This window comes from Citrus sinensis, chromosome 3 (assembly GCF_022201045.2).
Source record: "Citrus sinensis cultivar Valencia sweet orange chromosome 3, DVS_A1.0, whole genome shotgun sequence".
Taxonomy (NCBI): Eukaryota; Viridiplantae; Streptophyta; class Magnoliopsida; order Sapindales; family Rutaceae; genus Citrus; species Citrus sinensis.
The window spans coordinates 39,966,601-39,988,644 of record NC_068558.1 but is presented as its reverse complement, the minus strand read 5'-3'; the positions used below and the strand labels follow the sequence as shown (position 1 = coordinate 39,988,644).

The 22,044-nt window shown below is 38.5% G+C and overlaps 4 protein-coding genes, 1 long non-coding RNA gene and 1 pseudogene across 9 annotated transcripts in view; 2 read left to right on the top strand and 4 right to left on the bottom strand.

Annotated features, from left to right (window-relative positions):
* LOC102625918 (cytochrome P450 83B1-like) overlaps window positions 1–18,465 on the bottom strand; it is a 68,024-nt gene extending 49,559 nt beyond the window's left edge. The window contains exons 1-3 of one of the 2 annotated variants that reach the window (XM_052438377.1): window positions 16,827–18,464; window positions 16,006–16,617; window positions 14,674–15,010 (exon numbers count right to left, since the gene is read on the bottom strand). In XM_052438377.1, the coding sequence (XP_052294337.1) occupies window positions 16,006–16,617; window positions 16,827–17,738 (1,524 nt within the window). In that variant the 5' untranslated portion in view covers window positions 17,739–18,464 and the 3' untranslated portion in view covers window positions 14,674–15,010. Of the gene's footprint in view, window positions 1–14,673; window positions 15,011–15,991; window positions 16,618–16,826 lie in introns of those variants that run through there. The other variant, XM_052438378.1, reaches the window with a different exon arrangement.
* LOC127900827 (uncharacterized) lies at window positions 1,542–2,582 on the top strand. The gene has a single exon (XM_052436076.1). It carries the CDS (start codon window positions 1,542–1,544, stop codon window positions 2,580–2,582), a length of 1,041 nt encoding a protein of 346 aa, XP_052292036.1.
* Window positions 4,092–6,078, bottom strand: LOC107177098 (uncharacterized; annotated as a pseudogene).
* On the bottom strand, window positions 7,441–10,458 carry LOC127901310 (uncharacterized). The gene is made up of 5 exons (XM_052438388.1): window positions 10,316–10,458; window positions 10,129–10,200; window positions 9,277–9,384; window positions 8,293–8,559; window positions 7,441–7,635 (listed from the first exon to the last, which is right to left on the bottom strand). The coding sequence occupies exons 1-5, from the start codon at window positions 10,391–10,393 to the stop codon at window positions 7,546–7,548; spliced, it is 615 nt and encodes a 204-aa protein (XP_052294348.1). The 5' UTR covers window positions 10,394–10,458; the 3' UTR covers window positions 7,441–7,545.
* On the top strand, window positions 11,411–13,665 carry LOC127901313 (uncharacterized). 2 transcript variants are annotated; one of them, XR_008053469.1, is made up of 3 exons: window positions 11,411–12,012; window positions 12,271–12,334; window positions 12,641–13,665. It is a non-coding gene; the product is annotated as an uncharacterized LOC127901313 (long non-coding RNA). The 2 variants fall into 2 exon arrangements; XR_008053468.1 differs by having other exon boundaries at window positions 11,413–11,993.
* Window positions 18,466–20,185: 1,720 nt separating the features above from the next.
* On the bottom strand, window positions 20,186–21,755 carry LOC102617183 (uncharacterized). 3 transcript variants are annotated; one of them, XM_052438391.1, is made up of 5 exons: window positions 21,597–21,755; window positions 21,190–21,489; window positions 20,879–21,077; window positions 20,374–20,559; window positions 20,186–20,272 (listed from the first exon to the last, which is right to left on the bottom strand). In XM_052438391.1, the coding sequence occupies exons 2-4, from the start codon at window positions 21,422–21,424 to the stop codon at window positions 20,484–20,486; spliced, it is 510 nt and encodes a 169-aa protein (XP_052294351.1). In that variant the 5' UTR covers window positions 21,425–21,489; window positions 21,597–21,755; the 3' UTR covers window positions 20,186–20,272; window positions 20,374–20,483. The 3 variants fall into 3 exon arrangements, with proteins under 3 accessions (XP_052294351.1, XP_052294349.1, XP_052294350.1); XM_052438389.1 differs by having other exon boundaries at window positions 20,192–20,277; XM_052438390.1 differs by having other exon boundaries at window positions 20,192–20,277; window positions 21,190–21,510; window positions 21,597–21,742.
* Between the last annotated feature and the right edge of the window lie 289 nt (window positions 21,756–22,044).

The window sequence follows — 22,044 nt, the reverse complement described above, 5'->3', positions numbered from 1 at the left end:
CAAGGTAGCTTGCCACAAATTAGCAATCAAGAAAGGCGCAAGACCAGTAAGGCAGAAAAGGAGATGCTTTAACCAGGAAAGGTACGAGGCCATAAACGCTGAGGTGGAAAAGCTGTTGAGAGCAGGATTTATAAAGGAAGCTAAATACCCGGAGTGGATTTCCAATATAGTATTGGTAAAAAAAAGCCAACAAGAAATGGAGAATGTGTGTGGACTTCACAGACCTTAACAAGGCATACCCAAAGGATAGTTTTCTCTTACCTAAAATAGATCAACTGGTCGCCTCAACGGCGGGCCACAGTCTGCTCAGCTTTATGGATGCCTTTTCGGGATAATACCAGATACCCATGGATGAGCAGGATGAAGAAAATATCACATTTATAACTAACATGGGTTTATTTTGCTACAGGGTGATGCCCTTTGGCTTGAAAAATGTAGGGGCTACCTATCAAAGGTTGGTGAATAAGATTTTCAAGCCATTGATCGGTCATACTATGGAGGTGTACGTGGACGATATGATCACAAAGTCTAAAGAACCGATGAATCATGTGAAGCACTTGGAAGAGACCTTTGAATTGCTGAGGAGGTATCAAATGAAGTTGAATCCAGAGAAATGTGCATTTGGAGTCAGCTCGGGTAAATTTTTAGGATTACTGGTGAGCCACCGAGGGATCGAGGCCAACCCGAAAAAAATACGGGCAGTAACAGAAATGAAGTCCCCCCGAACAGTTAAGGAGGTGCAGAGCCTTACAGGGAAATTGGCAGCATTGAACCGGTTCATCTCGTGGGCCACAGATAAATGCCACCCTTTCTTTTAAACCATAAAGCAAGGGAGGAAAATAGAGCAGACACCAGCATGTGAGGAGGCATTCGGGCAGCTGAAGGAATATCTTGCCCGTGCCCTGTTACTATCGACTCCGAGAGAATGTGATCAGCTGTATTTGTATTTGGCTATCTCTAAATGGGCTACCAGCTCGGTACTGGTCAGAGAAGAGGAAGGAAAGCAACACCCAGTGTATTACACTAGCAAGGCCCTGGTGGACGCAGAAACGAGATACTCACTGATGGAGAAATAGGCGCTAACTTTAATAACGGCAGCACGTAAGCTCAGACCGTATTTCCAGGCCCACCCAATAGTAGTAATGACTGACCAACCTTTTCGGCAAATGCTCCAAAAGCCATATACATCTGGTCGGCAAGTAAAATGGTCTGTAGAGCTAAGCGAGTTCAACCTATCTTACAGACCACGAGGAGCAATCAAAGCCCAAGCCCTGACCGATTTTATGATTGACCGTATTAAATCAGGGGAAGAAGTTCAGGAGGAGTAACCAGGTGAACAGGAGAAACCAAAGGGGGTATGGCTGGTAATGGTTGATGGGTCACGTAGTGAACAGGGGTCCGGAGCAGGAGTTGTAATACGAAACCTAGAAGGGGCAGAAGTATCATATGCAGTGAAATTCGAATTCTAGCTCACGAATAACCAAGCCAAATATGAAGCCTTCATCACTGGGCTCGAGCTTGCACACGCACTAAGAGCAGAAATGGTAGAAATTCGAGCAGATTCTCAGTTAGTCTGTAATCAGCTCAGTGATCAATTCCAAGCGAAAGAAGAGAAGATGAGGCTTTATTTGAAGAAGGCAAAGCAGATGGTTGGGCTTTTCCAAGAAGTAGAAATAAAGCAAATATCCCAGAATGAGAACTACCGAGCAGATATGTTGGTCAGAATAGCCGCAATTGCGGATCCAAAGTTACCCAAGTCAGTTCCATTGGAAGTGAGGACCTCTCCAAGCATAATAGGGGAGATAGAAGTAATACGGATGAGCACCAAAAAATCCTGGATGGACCCGATTCTCTCATATATCCGCGATGGCATCCTACCAGAGGACAAGAAGCAAGCAAAAAAGTTGAAATGTCGAGCAGCAAGGTATACACTACTCGATGGGGTACTCTACCACCGAGGATTCACCTTGCCCCTTTTGAGATGTTTGGATGACGAGGAAGCAGATTATGTGTTGAGAGAGATTCATGAAGGAATATGCGGCAACCACTCGGGGGCAAGGACTTTAGCCTTCAAAGCACTTCGGCAAAGGTACTTTTGGCCGACCATTCACCAGGATGCTAAGGGGATGGCAAAAAACTGTAAAGTTTGCCAAAGCTTCTTTGAGGTTCCTGCTCAGCCTCCAGAAAAGTTGACCGCAGTGTCATCCCCATGGCCTTTTGCCCAGTGGGGAATTGACCTGATCGGCCCATTACCCAAAGGCCAAGGAGCCGCAACACATGTGATTGTGGCTATAGATTACTTTACTAAATGGGTAGAAGTGGGAGTCCTCAGTCAAATCAAAGAAAGAAAGACAACGGATTTCATCTGGAAAAATATCATCTGCAGATACGGGATCCCCCATGCCGTCATAACAGACAATGGGAGGCAGTTTGAAAACCATAACTTCAGAGAATTTTGCCAAAACTTGGGTGTGGATCTGAAGTTTTGTACCCCCGTACACCCCCAGGAAAACAGGCAAGTGGAAGCAGCCAATAAGGTAATAAAGAAACTCCTAAAAACCAGGCTCGGAGAGAAGAAGTGAGTTTGGGTCGACGAGCTACCAGGAGTGTTATGGGCCTACCGGACAACCCACAAAACCGCCACAGGAGAAACCCTGTTTACCTTAGCTTTCGGCCATGAGGCAGTAATCCCAGCAAAAATCGAGGTGGGAACACATCGGACAGAGTATTTCAACGAGAAACAAAATGACGAGCAGATCTGTATGAGCCTGGACCTGCTGGAGGAAAAAAGAGAAGGGGCCTCGTAAAGAGTGGCCAAATGCCAGCAAATGATCATGCGTTACTACAATAAAAATATACGCATGAGACAATTCCGAGCAGGAGATTGGGTACTTAGAAAAGTGAACTAAAACACAAGAGATCCTAATCATGGTGTTCTTGGCCTAAAATGTGAGGGCCCGTACAGAGTGGTACGAACAACTGGCCCAAGAGCTTATAAGCTGACTTACCCAGATGGACGAGATGTGAAGAGGTCGTGGAACGCTGAGCACTTGAAGAAATACTTCCAGTAAGCAAAGCGCTTTACCAACTTTTTATTTCGATAAGTTATTTCTGTTAAATGTATGATGAATTGTGGCACATGCATATATTTTGCCTTTTGTAATCGATGCAAAGTTCAATAAAGATGAATTCAGCATAAGTTCCCTCGCTAGACAAATTTAGTTAAGGCAAGCAAGTGCCTAATCCTGCTCAGTCGCCTAAAGGACCAACAGGCTATTTCATAAAATTCGCTAAGGCAAGCAAGTGTCTATTCCTGCTCAGTTGCTTAAAGGACCAGCAGGCAAATCTATAAATTTTATTAAGGCAAGCAAGTGCTTATTCCTGCTCGGTCGCCTAAAGGACCAGCAGGTAAATCTACAAATTTTATTAAGGCAAGCAAATACATATTCCTGCTCGGTCGCCTAAAGTACTAGCAGGCAAATCTATAAATTTTATTAAGGCAAGCAAGTGTCTATTCCTGCTCGGTCGCCTAAAGGACCAGCAGACAAATCTACAAATTTTATTAAGGCAAGCAAGTGCCTATTCCTGCTCGGTCGCCTAAAAGACCAGCAGGTAAATCTATAAATTTTATTAAGGCACGCAAGTGCCTATTCCTGCTCGGTCGCCTAAAGAACCAGCAGGCAATTTTACGAAATTTTATTAAGACAAACTAATGACAGTTCCTACTCAGTCTTTTGAAAAACCAGCAGGCAAGTTTTACAAATTTTGCTAAGGCAAACAAGTGCCAGTGCCTGCTTGGTCGACAAAAGGACCAGCAGCCCAAGTCAATCAAAATTGTTAAGGTAACTTGCAGAAACGATTCATAACCAAAACCATGGCAAGAAAGCAAACAGAAAGCATCCAAAGTTTATAAACATCCAAACGTTTGCAGACAGATGAAAGTTTCGAATTTATACAAAAAAAATAAGCCTAAGGATTATGAGGTTCAGCAGCCACGGTAAATGAAGGATCAGCAATCTTAGAAAGAGGAAGACCAGCAACATCGGGGGGAGTAGGCACTGTCCCCTGACCTGCTTGAAGAACACGATCCCCTACTTCCCCCCCTGCACCCCACCTAAAGGAGCCTCCACCTAATCCTGCTCTCCCTGCTCCTTATCCCCCTGATCTGCCTCGGCCATGTATTTCTGCACTCTAGCCTCCAGCTTGCTCATGTTAAGCTCGAGATATTCTTCCTTAAGCACAAACATGATGCACTTGTAGCAAAAAGCAAGCCCAGAGTTATACTCTGCATCCAGCTGATCATCCACATCAGTAGATTTACCTTTCAGCTCGGCCAACTGCTCATTCAGAGACTTGATTTGCTCCTCGAGGGCCGTCTTCAAAGTATCTCGCTCGCTTTGAGTAGCCTGGAGGTCAGATTTCAAGTCACCCAACTCGCCCTCAAGCTTGGTGGAGTTGGACTCAGCCATGGCCACTTTCTCTTCCAGGTCCATGATTTGCTTGTGCAGATTAAGCAGCTTTTCCTTCGAGCGGTCGGCAGACTCAGCTTTTTTCTTTAAGTCCTGGTTGTCAGCTTGAAGCCTCCTCTCATGGCGCGTGGACCTGGTCTTGTAACAAGAAACTAGAGTAGCCAGCTTAAAGGAGACCCTCTGAACGGAACCAGCTAATTCGCTGAGATTCATGCTCTCAATATCCTTGACCATTTTCGGTCCTACCGACTTGCCAGTCCCTCTGATACGGGGTCAGATAGTCACCATGATCCCGAGGCGGAAGAGGAGAAGATCGGTCTCCAGAGTGAATGCTGACCTCAGTACTCTTATCACTAGTCTTCTCCCCATCATTCTTCCGAAGTGGAGGAGGGGGCAGAGCAGGAGTAGAAGCCTTGGAGGGACCAACATTGGTTTTCTTCAAAAGATGGGGGGTTGCTGGAGCTGCCTGAAACCCGACCACGTTTTCTTGTCATAGCGCTGAGGATCTTGTTGTCCATCCTGACAGCTATGTCCACTAAGCGTGGCCTGACAAGATTTGTTGACGACAGGAGATCTTGACAGGTAAACGCATTCACCAGAGCAGTTTCCACTTGGAGCAACAGTCAATCGTCAAGATTCTTGATCAGGCCCCACAACTCTGAAAGAACAAATAAGGTTAAAGAACCCAATAAGTAACGATCAGAAAAGGAAAATATGCAAAAACTAAACGACCTGGGGTGACAAAACGAGTTGGAATGTGAATATCACCACCAAGCGAATGGACTGCTGGACACCAATTTCCTCCAGTAAAGAAGAATTTGTTCTTCCAGTTTTTACATGAGGAAGGAAAGCCGATGATAGGCTTCCTCTTTACAGAGCTTGACATGAAGTAGTACCAGTCTGCTTCCTTTGGGCTACTCCTCAGCTGGTACGAGTGCTTTACTTCAGCAAAGGAAGGTTCCTCGAGTCCACACCTCTCCCATAACACATACAAAGCTGAGAGAACCCTCCACCCATTTGGGTGAAGCTAACCTAGAGCCAGATGCATGCCACCAAATATCCTGGCAAAGTAAGGCTGAAGGAGTAACCGAGCCCTTAACTTGAAACTCTCCAGATGCATCATCACATACCCCATCGGAGGCCGACTGGGAACGTCATCTTTCCCGAGAATTATGAGGAGAACCTCCTCAGGGATATTGTAAAGAGTTCTAAGCTTAAGTAGGTCAGTATGGGTGGTGGCACAAGCTATATAATCGATGGGGTAAGTATATGCTTCCATCCTATGGCCAAGGTTTCTCTTTTTAGGGGGTCTGCTCGGCTCGAAACTGCTCTCTTCACCATCACCCACTTTCTCAGGGATCCCAGCCCCACCAGAACTATGATTCTCACCAGAGCCCGACGCTGGTCCACCACGGTTTCCCACGGGTTCTAATTCAGGGGAAGGCAAAGTGGTCATGGGACGAGGATATTCTAGAGTATCCCTATGATATGAGGGACCTATACTAGGAGAAGATAATAAGGGGTCATTAGGCCCAAATAGGTTGGGGTATGAGTCCTCTACCTCTTCATCACTCTCATCTACAATTAGTTTTCCCTTTCGGTTTGACATATTAAAAACTCAAAAAGGAAAGCATAGCAAATCCAAGTGTATGGGTACAAAAAAGGGCAACACAGAACCCAATCAACAACAACCAAAGAAGAAGTTAAAGGCGATACCTGGAATAAACTGGCACTGGTAGTGCTGCCGTGATGGAGAGAGGACCCAGTAAACAGAGGTTTCCGATGCAGAAAGTGTGATTAAAGTCCAAAGAGGGAGTTAGCTTACGGTGGAATGGCAGATAAAAAAACGCAATGACAGCTTTAATTTAGGGATTTGAAACGAAATGGGGAAATGGAAGCGTTTAAGTTACACGGGTGCCAGCTCACTCGCCGTATATCGAGGACAGATAAGCCGTCGTTTCAAATTTCAAATACGAAAGGACGAGAAGCGACATGTCATTAACCGTTAGAAAAGGCCCGACGATATGTTAGCCCAGCTATATATTGGACGCGCTCACGAAGGCCCATACTCAGATCGAAATCTCCTTAAACAAAAGGCGGAACCTCAGATCCATCACAATAACACGAAGACCAGATAGGAATTTCCTGGGGTCGATAAGATCTGATTCTTAGTTTCTAATCTCAACTCGTTTCACTCGCAAGACCAGAAATTAGGGGACTGGTGTTAAGTAATAAAGAGCACCAGCTCGGCCATGCCCTCATTTCCCACCCGCAAGGCGAATCACCTCAGCTGAATGGCACGAGAAGAGCCCTAGTAAAACGCCTTATACAAACATGTGCCTACTAGAGACGAGCACCGACCAGAGGAACGTACCGACCAGAGACATATACCGACCAGATACCCATCACCTAAAGAAGGCGCACACAATCTCACGAAATCGCGGCAGTTTCGCTATTCCCCAAACCGTCGAGAGAGACATGGCATCCCACATTTACCCACAATCTAGTGGTTGGAGACCCATGAGGGTCTGCCATCACCCGATAAAGGGGGGCATGAGGAGTAGACAGGAACGTGGGACAACGGCTATAAGAAGCCGGGAAACTGATGAAAAAGGGGACAAAAAAATTGAGAGAAAATGGAAAACTCTGCCAAATTGAAACTAGATTATATTCCATACAAATCATTTAGAACATTAGAAGAGATCAGACAATTTAAATTACATATTTTTCTCGTAAACACCTTGTGCTAATTTAAGCATCGAAGGGTTTACGCCGGTAAAACCACCGGTGTCTCTGATCCATTTTTGTGAACGCAAGCTTAGTAGAAGAAAGAATGGTGATTCCAATTCCTGGAGCTTCAGGCAATCGTTGAAACAGGAAGAAAGTGACATCTTCTCTACTAACCACATAAACGTTGGTGAAATGATCTGGTCGGGCAAAGGGCGAGCAGATTTCAGCATCAACAATGCTCTTATTCTTGCATTGACATCATTCTACATCTTCAACTGCAGGATGCACACAAACGCAAATATGAACCGAGCGGGGAGAGCATGCAATCTGTTGTTTTTGTCAAAAGTTACGACTCCCATGACAAGAAATGGTCCCATATTAACCTCAAGTTGTCTTTAAACCCATTGTAGATGGAATCAGTATCAATCTCCCCATCCTAACGATTGAAAGAAAAAGTAATAAGTACATGTGAATGAAAGACAGAAGACATCTAATACAACAATAATTTTGTATGAGCATGGAGCAAAGCCATACGAAATAGTGTGCGATAAGAAACATGAAACAGATTTATATAGCTTAGCCGATAAATTTTATGTTTCAAAAGACTAATCCTGGGATTGAATCAATTAACAAACTCTAAGCACTCTTCCATCTAATGGTGATTGTAAAACAAAAGTGCAAGACACAAATATAAGTCATAAGCTGGAAGCTGAGCTTTGAAATCAAATTTGGTAAAAAGTCATTCGTTACATATGATAGAATAAATAAGCTAACACAGAGGAGCAACTGCATAACTACTAAAAGGTAAAAAGAGTTCCTGAAGATTTCTATTACAATATTGCAATCTCATCGTTAAAATATTCTCTGTCAAACATTTTTTTTTTTAAGTAAAGAAATCTCCAATAAAATACCCATCTAATAGTAAAAATTGGAAATTACAATTACAGCTCAAGACACAAGTTCAGTAAGAAATGCGTGAAGACAAAATATGCATTAACATTATGACATAACAGCAAGAATTTCAAGATCCATGTAATCATACACAAAGATAGTAGGTTTTGTGATAAAAGTTAAAGCAAAAAGCAGCAAGTACCTGAATCTCTGAAACTAGTCTTCTCAACTTTAGATTAATCTCAATCGTAGCTTCCCCAGTTCCAGTCTTGAAAATAAATCGATCAACATTTCTTACCTTAAGCTTTAGTGATGGGCTTTTATATGATTTAAATTCATTGTGCCAAACCCCAACAATTGTGTAATCCCCTGAATATGACTTCCCCATGGGCCATCTTAACCCACCCTTGACTTCCGGATCCGGAATGGCTGAATTAATCAGAATTCTAATGCTGTTCATTTCATCATCCTGAAAATTCAAAAATTTCAGTTTGATCATAGAATTCATTTGCTGGGACTACTCATAGCCCCCCCCCCCCCCCCCCCCCCCCCCCCACCCCACCCCACAAACAAAAAAAAAGAGCTTATATTTAACTTTTGTTTTAAGCCTACATAACGGTAACTGATTTGGAAATCTAATAATTTATTTGTTATTCTATTTTTACCATTTGTAAAGTTTCAGTTTTGAAGATCATAGAATTCATTTGCTGGGACTACTCATAGGCACAAACCCCAACACCCCTCCCCCCCCCCCCCCCCCCAACAAAAAAAAGCTTATATTTAACTTTTGTTTTAAGCCTACAAACGGTAACTGATTTTGGAAATCTAATAATTTATTTGTTATTCTATTTTTACCATTTGTAAAGTTTCAGTTTTGAAGAAAAGGATCATGCATGCTAATGTTTAACCGTTTTAAGCTTGTCGTGTGTGTATATGTATATATATGTATGTGTATATATATATTTAAATTTTTTCTCAACCCCTTGAAAGTAAACTTTCTATGATAAAACAAAAGCTATAAGTTTAATATTTCCTTATTTCCCCTGGTCTTGAATTAATTTTTCTTCCTCATTCTGTAATGATGATGATTCCAACAAGCAAATGACCAAAAAAAATAAAAAGGAGAAAAAAGAAGGCGTAACTTAAAAGTCCAGCTAAACATGCACAGAGTAGCGGATTGACTTACCGAGAGAGCAGATAAGGTACTCTTTGAACATAGTGCCAACCTCAGGTCTAGATTTTTATGAACGCATAACATGTCTGCTACCATGTGACGAACAGAGTTCAGTTCGACCTACCGGAAAAATGTTCATATTCAAGATGAGACTCCACACACGACAACAATAAATAAACAACAAATAGATATATTATGACTGTATGGGAAATAATGTGGCGCTTTAAAAGACATAAAATGACTACTACGAGGTACGTGATAATTCTGGTCTTCCGGATGTCACTACACTAAAATAAAAAAAGATTATGGGGATCTAAATCCCATGATGCTGAAAGAAATTCTTAAATATTGGCATATTCACTTTGGTCTACAATAAGCAGAGGTTTTTTGTATTATCATAGTTACATCTGTAATCTTATGCATAGTTTGTTGGATTAGACATTCAATTCCAAGTTAACTCTTAATTTAATTCAATTTTTAATTGGTTTATAATAGTTGCTGGAGCTTTCCTTGTTAAATTAACAAGCCTGTTCCTCAATTAGATGTAGAATTAGTCTTACTTCTTGAGAATTTTCTTCCTTCTTTTCATTTTAAATTATTTTCCTCTTAACTGAGATTATCCCTGGAGAGACTTCTAAAGGTTCTTGTGAGACACAAAGGTTTCGTCTCTTTCTTGATATCTATCGCTTATATTTCGACGTCTCCTTCATAATTCACAGTGAAAAGATTATATCATTCAATTCAAAACATCATAAGTCTTGTTTCAATGTTTCCACTAGCAAAAGTCTCCTTAACACAAGAGGCAACTTATAAACTTGGACCCGTTGTCCATAAATAATACTCAGCCAGTAGCAAAAGACTTGCCTTATAGAGATGAAGCTTTTGATCTTCTTTAACAGTACATTTGCACGTAATTTGTCGTGTGCCATCAGACAACTACACAAGAAAAAGAAGGGGGGGGGGGGGGGGGAAACAATGGCTAATTAAGTGAGAGATAAAAGAAACTTGGTCATGACTACTAAAGTATTTAGCAGGACTGCAGGAGAACTACCTTGACATGGTATATATCCTTGTTCTCTACAAAACCAACCCCAATTTTTGGGACAACTTCATTTACAATTTTTCCCATGTATGTAGGAGGGGCACCAGTGTAAAAGCATCTCCTCAGTGGGCTCAAAGCAGATTCAGCAACCTGACCTTCTTTTGCATTTTCTAAGCTCAGTATGCCACTCCTTCATTAAGACGAATAATATAATAATTATTTCTTTGAGGCGCTTCTAATATGAGAACTAGTAGAAGCTTCAAAGATGTGATAGAAGAATGGAAATATATGATGCAAAGATGTAAGAAATAGGCGAAGCAGTGGTATACTTTGTTGTCCCAATGAAATATCAAACAACAAAACTTGGCAACGGCAACAAATTTATTTGTTTCTTGCACCGGAAATCAAGCAATACTAAGACAATGGATATATTTGTTTCCACCAGCAACAATTGAAATGTCCTACGCAAAGCCAAAGCCAAATTCTAGATGCCATGAAAGCTTCTATGAGATATAAGTCTGAAAGAAGTGCATGCACTATAAATTGCCATTTTCTTTTTCCTTCTTTCTACAAATCTTTTCCTCTTTGGCTTTTAAAAGCAATTTTAACTTTTGTCCCCGGCTTGGAGATCCGATTTACAGTCATCCACAGCTGGTGGTAGGGTTAATGGTAAAGCTCATAATTTTAGCTGCCAGCACTTATATGACCATAAGATTTCTGTCAGAATTTAGTATGAATATGCATTATGATAATATTAAGTTCACTCTACCTTAAAACCACACTAAGAATAATAAGTATTTACAGAATTTTGTGAATTGAAATCACTGTTGCAGTATTGCCCGCTAAACAAGCAACAAAAATACTTAGGAAAAGGGAATGAAACATTTCAGTAACCCAAGATCAGGACTAAAACAAACATTCTCTAGATTAAAAGAAATTTGAAAAAAGATAAAAGTAAATGATATCGTACAGGCCAACTGTGAAAGAAGAAAAAGTAAATAAATGAAATTACTCGAGAATCATTTATGATAACATTTGTTACAATGAATCAGCTGTATATAAACTGAACGTAATAAAATATCAAAAGATTAAGTTATTCTGTAACATGTGTGAAAAAGTAAATAAAAAAATGAAGCGGTTAAAAAGTTAAAATAAATGAAAGAGGAAGCTGGAAAACAGGGGAAACAGAGACACACGTGTGAGAGAGTGAGAGAGAAGCTGTCAAAACCGACCCAAAAACCCGACCGTTTCGACCCGAAATTGACCCGGCCATATCTTGGGATTCCAGCCACCCCACCGGTCAATCTTGGTACCAATCTGAAGCTTGAAGACCGGCCATCATACCCTAGTCGTCATTGTCGCCGAAATCCGACGGGATCGTCGCCGTTTCAAGCTTGAGAAACCGCGGCCAAAACCCATACCATTGCCGTTGATTCTATTGGAATTTGACCACGTCACCGCCTCACTTTTGTTTCCCACGACTCCCTCTTCAATTCCTGATCATCTACAGTCACCGGGAGTCACTGTTTCGCCGCCGGCCAATTGTTGGAAATTCACGGCGTCGTTGCCGCATGTGGGAACTCACCGCCGGCACTATTAGACTCAGCGTTATTGGAACTTTCAGACTTGAGCTTCCCGGACAGCGTTGACTAAATTTCAGTGACCGTTGACCGACAAGGGCATTTCGGTAATTTCACACTCTGAGGGTAATTTTGTAATTTCTGAGCCTGTGGATATTTTAGTCATTTTTGAAATTGAAGACTGGGTGTAATTACAATTCTAAGGGTAATTCAATAATTTACGATTTTGGAGTATTTTAACGATTTACAGATTTGAGGGTATTTCGGTAATTCTATCGATACGGGAGTTGTAAATTATGGATAGATGTTCATTTTGAGTTTATTGCATAAATTTAGTCCTAATTCTGATTTACAAAAAATAATTATGTTGTTTCTTTTATTTAGGAGGATTTGTGAGCGAGAACCAATTCGCAGACGTGGACGATAACCGAGCGTGAACACAGTCGCTGTGAGTAAAATATACAAAACATATTTTCATAATTAATTATGATAGTAAATCATGTTTGCGAAATAGTATTTTAAATGTTCTGATTTAATAATTTCCTCATAATGAATTTTATACACGCATTAATATTATATTAAAATGTTTGGTTAATGGTTTTTCGTATCAATATTGAATAAAATATGATAGTATTTTAAAGATGAGAAAAATAGATTTAGATGTGATAAAGAAAATAAATGTATGATTAGAATGTATATGAATATGAGTATAGAGATTGTTTTTAAAATCATTGGACAATATCTTTCCCTCCAGATACAGTGATACAGATGAGATGAGAGACATTTGGGGCCCATCTAAACACACATAGAGATTTTGGGCTGTGTGTTTTGGCGATTTTGCTTTTTGGGGGCATATGCATGCGGTATGATGATTGTAGAGATACAAATATGAGATACAGACAGATATTGAGATACAGATTATACATATGAGATACATGTCTTTAGAACTCGTATGAGTACACACAGAGGCTTTGGGCCGTGTGCTTGGGCGATTTTGTCCTTTGGGAACTAGATTATAAATGCACAGATATAATGAGATATGAAGATACAGATGATACAGATGAGATAGATGCCTTTGAAACTCGTCTGAGTACACACAGAGGCTTTGGGCCGTGTGCTTGGGCGATTTTGTCCTTTGGGGACTAGATTATACATTCACAGATATAATGAGATATGATGAGATATGAGATGGTATTTCCATGTCTATCCATGTAGCTCCGGGGCATGGCAGTACCTAGATAGTACGTCATTGCCTGTCCGTTGAGGTCCGAATACAATGAGATTTTTCCCTTGGGTACTTGTTTGGTGATGATTTTCAGATTTGTGTATATTATATGATATTGTGATATGATTTCCATAGTTATTAGGTATGATATTATATATTATTTTCATGATTAGTAATCTGATTTAAATGTTAAATGATTTATTATTGGTTTCTCGCATATGGTTTGATGAAATCGTGTTTGGAAATAATATAATTATTTCTTTTAAAGTAAGAATTAATTTTTTGAAAACTACTATCCACTGACTGATCTCACTGAGTTTTATACTCATCCCGCTTTTATTCTATTCCCTCCTCCCACTAGAAGGCTGCGGGTACACCAAACCAACTCAGCGACTGTAAATATATTTTGAATCTTGGCCACGTGATATAGATGATTTTTTTATTAGGATATCATAGTTATCTTGTTCTTTTTCGATTGTATAATTTTGTTATATTATTCTTTTGGGATTAAGAATAAATTAAGATATATTAATATTAGTTATAATATTATCTTTTGAGACTCTGGAGATATCTTGAGTAAAACTCAGAATTTTGGTTGAGGATGTTGATTATTGGAGTTGGTTGTATATTGAATTATTTTGGGGAGTGTTATATTCATATTTGCATATTGAGAGTGCTATATTTATAAAGGAGATCCTGTCGAATTTTCGGCTGAATCCTTACTAATTAGATTATTATCAAGTCCGTTTTGATGATATTAGATTGACTTGCCCAAGGGAATTCAGGGCGGGTCGTTTTCTATTCAAGCAAATAATTTTATCTCAGTAGACGGTAGCTAAACTAACCATTGGAAACAGTAAAATAAGAGCTAAAAAGAAGCCACCATAATCATCAAAAGAAAACCACATAACGAGTGCCCAAAAACAAAAGTGAAGTGAAAATATAATAATTGAAGGAAAAATTCATAAGATATAAAGAACAATACTTACCAAAAATTTTAAAATTGCTTCCTAGTGGGCTGTTGGCTCAGCTGATCTTCAGACTTATGTATGTGTATATCTATACACGCACCAAGAAACAGAAAGACAGCGTAATCACATCTCCTTGCACAAGTTTTTGAAGTGGGCATTTTGTGTTTTCTTTTCTTGCTTTGGGAAAGGCATCTCCTTTGGCCGCCAGGAGATCCCACTTTACAGTGAAATATTTGCTTCTAACCAATAGTTTAGAAATAAAAGGAATTAAAAAAAAAACACTAATATACGTACAAAATGATGAACATATTCAAAAAGATGAGTTCATTAATTTAAAAAGATAAGTTTATTAATTTAATTATAACTTTAACCGGACATCAAGGACCTTTCAATAAATTACCATATTAGCGGTGGTTGTGATTACATAAAAGGCGGGGAGAAAACTTTTCTTCAAAATACATTTGCAAGTGGATCCCAAGTGATCCAAGTGTGTCACTAGCTTAATTTTGAAAGACATGTCTTACAAATAAAATCAAACTCTTATTGTTGTTGGCCATTGATATTTATTCCACACATGAAAATATAAAGCACTTTACACGGAAACTACCAAACTTATACACAGGAAAAAAAAAGTTAAAGAAATGCACAAAATTTGAAGTTCCGAATGAGAATTGAGGAACTCAAGCAACGACATTTTTTGCCAAAACATTTGACCATTGGATACAAACACGATCTTATTCTTACATATTCATCTTTCTGCAACAACAAGTACAAGATGCACACAAATGCAAATATGAACAGAGAGTAGGTGAAGCTTGCAGTCTGTTGTTTATGTCAACAGTTGCTGGCATGACAAGAAACGGCCCCACATTAACCTCAAGTTGTCTTTAAACCCATTGTAGATGGAATCAGTATCAATCTTCCCATCCTACGATTGAAATAAAAAATAATAAGCACATTTTAATGAAAGGAAAAAGATGACAAATGCACCACTAATTCAGTATGAGCATGAAGACAAAGATATAGGAAATAGTGTGCAATAACAATCATGAAACAGATTTATAGCTACTGAACTGATAAATTTTATGTTTCCAAACACTAGTCCTGGGACTGAAGCAATTAACAAACTCAAGCCACTCTTCCATCCAACGGTGATCGTAAAACCAAAGTTCAAGATACGTATAAGTCATAAGCTGGAAGCTCATTTTTTGAAATTAAATTTAGTCCAAGATAGGCAATAGGTAAAATTCATTCATCACTTGAACTGATACCATTTAAATGCAAAAGTTCATTGATGACAGAATAAATATGCTAACATGAAGGGACAACTGTATGCGCACTAAAAAGAGCTCTTGCAGATAATCCATTAAACTATATGGATAAGCTTGCTTTCCGATCGATATAAAATCTTCTTTCAGACTTTTTTTGGTAAAGTAATATCCAAGAAAAGACCCTATCAGCATCTAATAGTAAAAGTAGAAAATTACACTAAAGGTGTGAAGATAATATTAGCATTAACATTGAGATGGAACAGCAAAAATTTCAATCTCTATCCAATCATAAAAAAAGATAGCAGGTTAAGTGATAGAAGTTAAATCTAAAGCAAAAAATATAGGAGAAAAAATATGAGACCAAATGAATGTAGTAGATTAATATTCACATTCATATCAACTTTTTTTTTTATTATTAGTATAGGAGAGTGAGCAGAGTAACCATTATTCTCTAGTCCTTACCTCTCAAAATTTTGAACTAAATTTAATTATTAAAAACCACTCAGCCTATGGGCACATAGACATCAACATTCATTATACATAAGAAGAAAGAAAGGAAACATGAGAAGCACAATTGAGGACATACATGCAATCTCTATAACATATATTTAGTTTAGATCAAACCCTTATTGACCAAGGTGCCTTAATTTACCTACTCATGATACTTGGCCAAAAGAGAGAGAGCATTCTTCTTATGCATAGTAATTCCAGGCAGAACATCAAAGTCCAAGTCTTGGCTCTTCATTCCAGGCGGCATTTCCCAATCAAATTTGTAAAGAAGATTAGCAAGTGCAAGATCCACAGTTGCGATTCCCATATTCAACCCAGGACAAATTCTTCTGCCAGCACCAAACGGTATTAACTCAAAGTGTTGCCCTTTAAAGTCAATACAGCTATCAACGAATCTCTCCGGATAAAATTCCTCCGGATTCTCCCAAGCTTCAGGGTCTCTTCCTATCGCCCATGCATTTACAAAGACAAGTGTTTTAGCCGGTATTTCATACCCATCTATTACGCACTTTTCAATTGTTTCTCTTGGGACTAGTAATGGCACTGTGGGTTGCAATCTCATTGTCTCCTTCACTACCGCTTTAAGATAATGTAGTTCTTGAACATCATCTTCATTTACAAAGCCTTTGTTACCCCCAATCAACGATCTGATTTCCAGTTGAGCTTTTTTCATTGCTCTAGGATTCTTCATTAGGTAAGTCATGGCCCAAACCACAGTTGCTGCACTCGTGTCTGTTCCAGCAACGAATACGTTCTGCAAAACAAACAACATACATATATACATATTAAATTACTTAAAAGCAAATAAAATTATATTAAATTAATCATGCTCAGGTGGACGTCAAAGGGCACTTTACAGCATTATAAAACATTTTACAAGACTGTAAAATTGGGTATCTGCGCAAAATTTTGAGTCTGCGCCTAAGCACGAGTCTACATATAACTATTTATAAAATTATTCACCATGAGCACTGCTTTGATGTGATCCAAAGTCAAGTCAACTTTAAATCCACGATCTTTTCGTATTTGAAGTAAAATATCAATTATATCCTCCGGTTGCGGCAATTCTGATTTAGTTCTGTTTGGATCCAAATGCTCGTTGATGAGTTCCTGGTAGAATCTATCGAGTTCTTGGAAGTTATTTTGCAGACGTTGCATCATTCCTGTGAGCTTATCAATCCAGCCCATGAAAGGAAAATAATCTGTAACAAAAAAGCTTACAAACAAGGCTTGAGTTTCATTAAGCAGGGCATGGAATCTACTTCTTCCACTCGTTGCGTTATCTTCATCATACCTCTTGCCAAAACCAATTCTACAAATAATGGTGCTGGTAAGAGACATCATTACCTCACTTAAGTTTACGGGATTAGAAGCAGCAACTGATTTTGAAATCTTTTCAATCATTCTTGAAACTTCATCTTCTCTAATGGGTCGAAAATTTTGTACCCTGTTAGAGTTAAAGAGATGAATGACACAAATTTTTCTTATCTCTCTCCAATATTCATCATAGGGTGAAAATACCAAATCAAGACCATTGTAAGATAACTTCTGTTGTCCCACCAAGGCTGGCCTGCTACAAAATTGAAGATCATGGGTTTTTAATATCTCTTTAGCCATTTTTGCTGAGGAAACTACTAGGGATGGCACAAAACCAAGACGCAAGGACATGAGGGGGCCATATTTCCGTGACAGCTCCCAAAATGACACTTGAGGCTTTGAGACATCAAACTGGTGTAAGTTACCGATTAAGGGAAGGCCCCAGGGGCCGGGTGGTAATTTAGTATTATTTCTTGAGGTTATGAGCCTTTGCAAAGCAAAGAAGAAGAGGAAGAAGGGGAGACACAAAAGGAAGTTGATGATGATAAGTAAAGCCATTAATATCTTCTATGCGCTTAATCACTGCAAAAACAGAACTGCCTCTCCATTAATAAGGAAACAAAAATGCTATGTTCAGTAATATTATTGGATCGGGGCTCTGTTTTGTACTCTTGTGAAGTCCTTATCGCTTGTCCGGCTAGCACAACGAAACAAATTTGCTGGCTACGTTATCGTCAGCAATCAGTGATTAAATCAAGTGTTGAAAAGTAATTTACAATCTAAAATGTTAAAATATCTGTAGAAGGAGCTTACTAACTTACAGATTCGGTAAGTTACAGCTGACTCACAAACTTGGTTGTGGGTTCCATACAGACCCACAATCAAACAGTATTCACGTGAGGGCTGTACCTGACAGAATCTGTGAGGTAGCCCTCTCCTCTGTAGAAATATCTTAAGAAAAATCTGGGATGTTAGTTTCTATAATATGTTAGCCGAGTTGCTTAAGTTAGTGGCAGTTAAAATGTGTGGTATAAATAAAAGTTGAGCAAATTGTGTGGTGGAAAAATAAGTTAGTTAAAGTTGTGATCAGTAAGTGCTTGTTTTGGGACAGAATCCCAATACCGATTGAAATTTGGTTTTTTCTATCAACTTTAACTGGGAAGTATATTCTAACACAATAGTGTTCAATTGAAAAAAAAAAACTGTTGTTATATAGCAAAAATCTTTTTCTGGTGTTGTTTTATTTTTACTGAACAGTGAACAAGGTAGTAATTAATATTCATGGATTTTAACAAAAATAAAATTGAACAAACACAAGCGACTGCAAGCCGAAACCCACCATTTAACTCCGTCCATCAAAAGTGCCAAAAAGTCAATTGAATTGCCGCATTCTTGCTGTGAGAAAAGCAATAACAACTCAATTGATTGTGCTTCAGCCTCCGGCCTTCTAAAGCTGTTAAAAAAATTGGCTATCTAGATGGTCAACACCGTCTTTAGTTGGAAAAGAAAACAAAAGAAGAAGGATTTGGTGCCGCCCAAAGAAAATAAGAAAGAGAGAAGAAAAAGGAGATGTCGGGCGAAGAAGGAAAAGAAAAGAAAAATTAATAAAATAATAATAATAATTAAATATTAAATAAACAGTAGCCAGTTTTGGCCATAAAAGGAGGCTCCTCCTTTTCGTTTTCGCATTCAATTTTGTGAGAGAGAAATGGAGAGCTTGAGTAATTTACTGAGCTTAAAATTATAAAGCTCTTGGGAGTCTAGTGAGTGAGAAATTGGGTGTATTGAGATTTTAAGAAGTGGATCAAAATATTATAATATTTATAATCTTTATATCACTAGTGAAATATTTTATTTTTGTTTTTGCCCGTGAATGTAGGTTAAAAGTTGAACCACGTAATTTTTTGGTGTCCTCTATTGTGTTTGTTCTTTATTTTCTTCTAATTTTATTTTAGCTGCGTGTCTGCTTCACCCATTAATTTCCTAACAAAAACTTATCGGAAAGTGATGGGAAAGTGATGGATGATGCTGTTATGAAATCAAAATAACGATGGTTTGGTCTTTTATTTATGTATTTTCTGGAGGATGAAAATGTCTCAATAAAGAATTGTTTTACTTAGCACATATAACTGTAAGCTGATGCCATTAAAATGAAGCTTTTGTGGTAAAGAGGCAGAGCATTACAGAGTTGATTTACTAATACTCCCAACAAAAAAAGAGGTGATAGAAAATGCTATGAATTTACTTATTAGTTGTATCAAGTAAATAAAAAAGAACAAAAAATTAAAAACCGAAGAAACAAAGCATCTGTATTCCAATGCTGGGCAATTGAAAATGATTGTATTATATGGACTTGCCCCATTTAATTAGAACATTTCATAAATAAATGATAAAGTGGACATAGGCATGTATGGACAAGTGGGTATTTTTGATAGTTCGGGATGTCACCGTACTCAAATAAAAAAGATAATTGAGATCTAAATCCCATGATACTGAAAGGAATTCCTAAGGATTGGCATGTTCAAATTGATTCACAATCAGCAGTATCTTTGCAATTTTATAGTCTCATCTGTAATTGTATACATTGTTAGTTTAGACATTCAATTACGAGTTAACTGTTAACTTAATTCAATTCCCAATTCGTTATAATAGTTTGAATTAACAAGCCTGTTCCTCAATCAGATGTACAGTTAGTCTTACTTCTTATCAATTATCTTTTTTTCTTCATTTTAAATTCTTTTCCTATCAAATTGATATTATTTCTTCAAAGACTTCTAAAAGCTCTTAGTTTCTTAAGTTCTTTCTTAATCTTTATCACTTTTATTTTGAATAGATACTTCACGATTCACATTGAAAAGATTAAATTCAAACCCTCATCTATTTAATTCAAAACAGCAAAAGTCCTGTTGCAATGTTTGAAGTAGCAAAAATCTCCTTTAAAACACAGGCAACAAACACAATATTCGATCCATTGTCCATAAAGAATAGTTAGCCAGGAGCAGAAAACTTGCCTTATAGAGCTCAAGTGTTTTATCTTCTTTAACAGTAGATTTGCATGAAATAGTTGAGTTTTGTCGCCTGCTGTCAGGCAACTACACTGCCGGGGCGGGGAGTAGGAAGAATCAATGGTTAATTAAGTGGGAGATAAACGAAACTTGATCACTAATACTGAAGATTTTAGCAGAAGAACTACCTTGACATGGTATATATATCCTTGTACTCTTCAAAATAAACTCCAATTTTTGGCATAACTTCATTTATAATGTCCTCCATGTATGTAGCAGGGACATTTGAGTAAAAGGATCACTTCATTTGCCTCAAAGTGGTTTCTTCAGCAGCCTGACCTTCCTTTTCACTTCCTAAGTGCAGTAAATTGTTCCTGCATCGAGATGAATGATATAATTACTTCTTTGAGGCGCTTGTAATACAAAAACTAATGGATGCTTCAAAAATGTGATGGAAGAATGGAATCATTTTTACTGCAAGAAATAAGGTCAAGCAATGATATAATGTGTTGTCCCTATGAAAATTCAAACAATAAAACTTGGTCACGGACTCACGGCGGCAAGAGATTGATTTGTTTCTCATACCAGAAATCAAGTAATACTAACACAAGATGTCTGTCAGATTTTAGTATAAATATGCATTTTTGTTTGCTTTAAGTTCAAAGTCGAAAGAAAGGAGAGGAATGAGCTAACACAAAACATTCACGCTGTAGCAGCAATGGGAACCAGATCACATATCTATGGAAATGAACTTCGCCAAATCTAGCAATTGTTGGCTTTTTCTCCAATTCGTTCTTGACAATCTTATAAGCACTCAACACATCAGGCCATACATTTTCTGCTACCGGTCCCCCTGGGCTTCTTGATAGATTCCCCCTCACTTCATCATTATCTACCAACCAGAAAGCCAAATGTCCACATAAGCAAAGTTAACACCAGACATAAATCAAGAACGAAAGTAGAACAAATTAAGATAAAACAAAAAAAAAAGGCAGAACACTAACCTTCAGCCAGATTGTTGTTCACTAAAACTAACGGCTTTACTCCTCTTTTATGCTCAACAGGCTCCACTGAGGACGGTTCAGATTGGAAAGAAGTAGGAAAGCCGCTATCACCATCCAAGCCTACGGCAAACCACCTGAATACGGCATGCTCTGCATGCACAATATTTCCACTCCTGTCTTCATTAAGCTTGGGCAATCCCAAGTTTAAGCTTCTGTTGAATTTAGGCACAAGCATCTGTGGAGCTGGAGATGGCCTCTGTGGGTCCTTCCAGTGCCGCTTATGTGGTGGAATGTAAGCCACTATGATAAATTAATTTCGCACTACATTAAACCAAACTAAGAAACAATTGAAGTGAAAATATAATAAATTTGAAGATAAATTTATAGGATAAGGAAACAATACTTACCGAAAAACTAAAATTGCTTGCAGGTGTTGGCCGACTCAGCTGATATTCAGACTTATATATACATGCACCAAGAAATGGAAAGACAGCATACGTCAGTTACATCTCCTTCTTGCACAAGTTTTGAAGTGGGGCTTTGAGTTTTATTTTATTGCTTTAGGAAAGCAAATCGACAAATTGAAAAGATTGGCATCTCCTTGCGACCGAAGGGGTCGCACAACTCGCAAGGAGACAGACCACTTCAACGTTATTGTTGCCAACGAAACGATGATGGTGTAACCTTTTTTTTTTTTTGTTGATTACATTTTCATAGATGTCCTTAAAATATGGTCTAATATCGGAACTACTCTTTAAGTTTAAATTTAGCCTCTAATGCCCCTATTATAATTGAATTAGATGCATTTATTTTTTCGGGATTAGAATAGATAGGAATTAGAATAGGCTAATATCG

Coding starts and splice junctions, on each gene's coding strand:
- LOC127900827 (XM_052436076.1), top strand. CDS start 1,542: ATGGTAGAAATTCGAGCAGATTCTCAGTTAGTCTGTAATCAGCTCAGT.
- LOC127901310 (XM_052438388.1), bottom strand. CDS start 10,393: ATGGGAAAAATTGTAAATGAAGTTGTCCCAAAAATTGGGGTTGGTTTT. Junction 9,385..10,128: donor AAAAGCTTCATCTCTATAAG/GCAAGTCTTTTG, acceptor TTTTTCCGGTAG/GTCGAACTGAACTCTGTTCG. Junction 8,560..9,276: donor GTACCTTATCTGCTCTCTCG/GTAAGTCAATCC, acceptor TTGAATTTTCAG/GATGATGAAATGAACAGCAT.
- LOC102617183 (XM_052438391.1), bottom strand. CDS start 21,424: ATGCTTGTGCCTAAATTCAACAGAAGCTTAAACTTGGGATTGCCCAAG. Junction 21,078..21,189: donor GAACAACAATCTGGCTGAAG/GTTAGTGTTCTG, acceptor TCTGGTTGGTAG/ATAATGATGAAGTGAGGGGG. Junction 20,560..20,878: donor CTACAGCGTGAATGTTTTGT/GTTAGCTCATTC, acceptor ATCTCGATGCAG/GAACAATTTACTGCACTTAG.